The 4,553-nt window shown below is 41.0% G+C and overlaps 1 protein-coding gene across 1 annotated transcript in view; it reads left to right on the forward strand.

Moving 5' to 3' along the window:
- Positions 1-3,222, forward strand: part of LOC125035285 (putative ammonium transporter 1) — a 27,787-nt gene extending 24,565 nt beyond the window's left edge. Inside the window, exons 6-9 of the mRNA XM_047627564.1 lie at positions 483-594; positions 924-1,160; positions 1,656-1,754; positions 2,436-3,222. Coding sequence (XP_047483520.1) covers positions 483-594; positions 924-1,160; positions 1,656-1,754; positions 2,436-2,731 — 744 coding nt within the window. The 3' untranslated portion in view covers positions 2,732-3,222. The remainder of the gene's footprint in view (positions 1-482; positions 595-923; positions 1,161-1,655; positions 1,755-2,435) is intronic.
- Positions 3,223-4,553: the final 1,331 nt, after the last annotated feature.

A 4,553-nucleotide genomic window follows, 5' to 3' on the forward strand; every position in this document is an offset into this window, starting at 1 on the left:
TGTCAGCAAGGAAGGGAAGAGGAATGAAAATGAATGCGACGTCTTTGCAACATTTCATATTATTTATGTACATTTTTATTTATATACATTTCTCCTATTAACTAATGCAAATAAAGACTGTTGTATCATGAGATACATATATAGTATGTATGTGTGTATGTACATATGCCAGTGTGTATAATGCGCACAAACGCACGCACTAACTCACTAACTCTCACTCTCTCTCGCTCTCTCGCTTTTACACGCTCACTCTCTCACGCTCTCGCTCTCTCACTCTGTATCTCTTAACTGAAAATCAAAAAAATACTTTCATAAATACAGTCGTTAGCTAAATATTTCATCATACAGGAATAAACTCTGTGTGCACAATTTCCAAAATACACCCATCCTTATGGACAATCGTACTGAACCCTACAATATGAAAGGTACAAGATAATGAGTTTAACCAAGACCCAGCGCTAACAAAATCCCCCAATTTCCAGGTGTCCATCTGTTCCGGGTGTAACGTGATGAGGCCGTGGTCGGCTTGCGTCACGGGAATAGTTGCTGGCCCCGTCTTCCTCGCTTTCCACAAGTTGCTACCGAAACTTAGAGGTTTGCTGTTCTTTATTTTCCTTGGTGTTCTCTTGGTGTAGGATTGATCCCAAGTTTTTTTTTAATAGGTGATGTTAAGGAGATCTTGTTTGATATTGTTGTGTTCTCGCTAAATAGAAATCATATGAACAGAAGAAATTAATTGTTGAAGAGGTCAGTCTTCTATAAGAAAGCAGATAAAAAATAACTGAATGCTAAAACTATAAAGATATCACCTATCAAATCACCATAACCATTCCAGTGTATGTCTTTGCACAGTGAACTTTGATGTCAAACACATTTATTTTGCTTTGTAACCATTAACCATCAACCATTAACCATTGACACAGTGGACGACCCTCTGGACGCCGTGGCCGTGCACATGGGAGGCGGCCTGTGGGGGCTGGTGTCCGTGGCACTCTTCCAGGACGGTGGCATCGTTTTCGGAGGCACACCCATGCTCCTGGCGTGGAACATGGTCGGGGCGCTGGCCATCATCGGCTGGTCGGGAGGAATCTGCGTCATCATGTTCGGTATCATGAGGCTGTCGGGCTTGCTCCGGGTTCCTCCTGAGCTGGAAATGCAGGGTTAGTGTCTTTGTGGCTCGGCTAGGAATGCAGGAGTTGAGGTTTCTGTCGGTGATGAGGAGAGCGGAGCATGGTGTTCTTGGAAATAATTCCAGTTTGCCTTCGAAGAACTAAAGATCCTCAGATATTCATGCCATGTGTTTTAACAGAAAAATACACCGGTGCAAAAAAGTTAACTTATTCTAGTTTGTCTCATGCTGTTTTTTTATTTTTTTATCCTTATCATACATAACCTCCTATTTCTTATTATCAGACAATATTTTTTTTTTCATGGCATCTTTGATTTCCATTTATCCTTTATTATTATATTTCTTTATGGAACAGCTTCTGAGGTAGTTCATTATTATTGTTTTATTGTTTCATAACAGTCCGTGTTCTTTCCATTCCGAATCACAGTTTTTACCTATTCATTCTATTTCTCATTTGGGATCCTTACTTTCTGCATCATATTCTATGTATCTTTCTGTTGTGTAATCATACATAATGGCCTCGCAGGTATGGACATTGTGAAACACGGCGAGCCTGCATATCCGGCCAAGTCTTGGGAGGAGCATCAGTATGGGGACAGCCAATCACATTCAGGAAGGAACAAGTGTAAGTACGGTATATAACTACGGTTGCTTAAAAAAAGTGGAAAGCTGGGAGGAAAATAGTGATAGGCAAATAGCAAAGGGTTGTGTTGGTATGGAGGTAGGAAAAGGAGAAATCAAATAAATATACAAAGTTAAGAGTGGTTTAATGTGACGTGAATAAACGAGGTAAACAGAGACACTCGGTGACTCTCAAGGCACAGGAGCTACACATTGTGTTACTTTAGGGCTATACTCCTTCCCCTGGCATGCTGTCTTATAAGGATTTCATTCAGAGAATATCGTCCGTTTTACCCATCAACCGTAACCTAACTCAGCCTTGGGGTTTACATCTTACAGAATTTGAAGGTTTCATGGTTTATGCTGTAACGGTATTAATGGATTCACTTATCGGTGTTAAGGGAGTAATGATCACCATTATGTCATCTCTTTGGTCATTAGCAACACATTTCGTAATTACCACATATAAATGTGGCTCCAGAAAATATTTACGAAATAGCTACATCACAGCACTCGATCTGTCGCCACCCATGTTAACTTTGCATGTTCTAGTGTTTAAATATAAAGGTTGCTAAGTTTTAAATGACAAAAATGTCAGTAGGATTTAACCACCCAAATTTAGCAATAGCACTAGGAACTCGTTCACCATCGACGTAAATGCTAACCTCCCTAACGCATTTGACAGACTTGCCGCCCAACATGAGCTCACCTTGGTACCAGGGCTGGGTGGGGGGCGCCATGCCCTCTTACGCCCCTTACGCCCCCTACTGGACGCTCCCAGGGCCTCATCGCGGGGGGCCATACCCTCCAGCCCAGGACCCCTCCACCCTGCCTCGCCCCAACGGCAGAAGGGTGAGCGAGTTCGCCGTGAGTGACGTCAACCAGCACTACGAGATGGAGACGAAGGGATACCCGCACCGAGGCAAGAGATCGAGCGGCTATTACAATGACGGCTTCGAGGAGGAGCACTCGAAGATGTGATCAGCGTCCTTCCGAAACGTTAATCAAAATTGTCGTACTGCAGTGTTTGTTTAAATCTTCGAATTCCGTATTTGTTTTCAGGAGAAGTTTGTTGTTGTGTAAGAATGTGTACACGTTCATGGTATAGATTGAAACGTCTACACACACATTATTTTAAAATATTTATATGTGAATGTCCGTGGAAGTACAAACGAATTACTGTTTTCTGAAGAGTGATTGCAAGTACGCTCTTTTTGGAGTGTAATTAGTGAAATATTCAGTTTTTATACTATACACAAGTATATATTTACATTTTACCTTAGTTAGGTATGAACATTTACCTCGTAAAACTAATATATACATATTTATATCGCTTTTTTATATATCAAAATGAGATTGTACATATGCAGTAGTTCATATGAAAACTAGATTATCTTTTAGACTTACCTCATTACTGGCTATATTCTTTTAATGTACTGAAATATACTAAGTTTTAAAAGGGTACAATATAATGCGCTTTGTTTTTCTCACCTCATCATCGGAACTCCGCTCGTTCTGCTACTCTGGAATTAGAAATCTCGATATTACATTCAGATTCATTGGCAGAAAGGAATAAAAACGAGCAGACGAGCATTTTATCTTTGTCATATAATTCAAAACAATAACGATTATTTTTCTAGATGTAAAGATCGTTGATTTGATGGTTAAAACGTTAATTTGTTTTAACCATTAGTTATTTCAGGTCTATGGAATACAGTACAAACGTTTAGACATATTGTACACTTGACCATCAGACTAATTCTAGTAATAAGTACCAAAAAGTGTATACCTTGGCTTAAGCATTGCTGTGTCTTCATGGTAGTATATAAAATCGTTCTTTGAAGAATACCCTGGGATAACATTCACGAAAGGTTACGTCTTTTTAACAAATTCAAAGATTTCCAAAGTTGGGCAATAATTTGTGTATGACTCGGCCTCTGCCATATTACAGAGTTTATGCCGTCAGTCTAATATTTACGTTGTAATGCAATTTTGATGAAAATTAATGGTAAAAATGATAATGCGCCTTTGATATTCTTTAAAGCCAGTTCAGACGAGCGGGCTGATCGGCTGACATGCCCATTAAGCGAGCATATTTAACGACGAGGCGGTTCCCGGTGACTCGAGCTTCTGCTGTTGTACCGTTTCTCATGTTTGTGTCTTTTTAAAATTATATACGGCTCCACATTTGCTAGTAAGGTATACAAAGTGCATGCGCTCATTCTTAGATATTTTCTGAAATCTTGCTTATGGCCAAGTAGTAGTTCCCGAAGCCCCCCCCCCCCATCCCTTGCACGTTGTTGCCGTGTGAGTGTGTGTGAGGGGGGGGGGGGTAGGAGACTTGTCGCCACAGTACTTAAGCATAAGGCTGAATAACCTTTGATGCCTGGTACATTTGTTTGCTTTGATCATTCTGGAAATCCACAAACATCGCCTTACTGAACCAAAAATCTGTCTTACCTGGGGGGGCTTTGCCCCCAAGCCCCACCCTATCACTATATTTTGTATACACCGCTAAAGACCTTATAAATATATCAAATAAATAGTTCCCGAAGTATTGCTGAGTGGCTTCCCTAAAAATTTCTTTAAATGAGCCAATCTTTGCACCACATTCGTCCTTTTTTTACGCACAAAACAATTATCATCTACACAACACCCTCCTGGTAATGCTAGGCTACATGCTTCTCGTACCGCACTTCCCACGCTACTGGCATCGTCGGCCACGCCCGCCTATTCCTCAACTTGGCCGAGTGGACAAAATTCACGGGCAGCCTGGCAGAATTTGCCCGGCGGACGCGCCCGC

This window comes from Penaeus chinensis, chromosome 19 (genome assembly GCF_019202785.1).
Source record: "Penaeus chinensis breed Huanghai No. 1 chromosome 19, ASM1920278v2, whole genome shotgun sequence".
NCBI classification, from domain to species: Eukaryota; Metazoa; Arthropoda; class Malacostraca; order Decapoda; family Penaeidae; genus Penaeus; species Penaeus chinensis.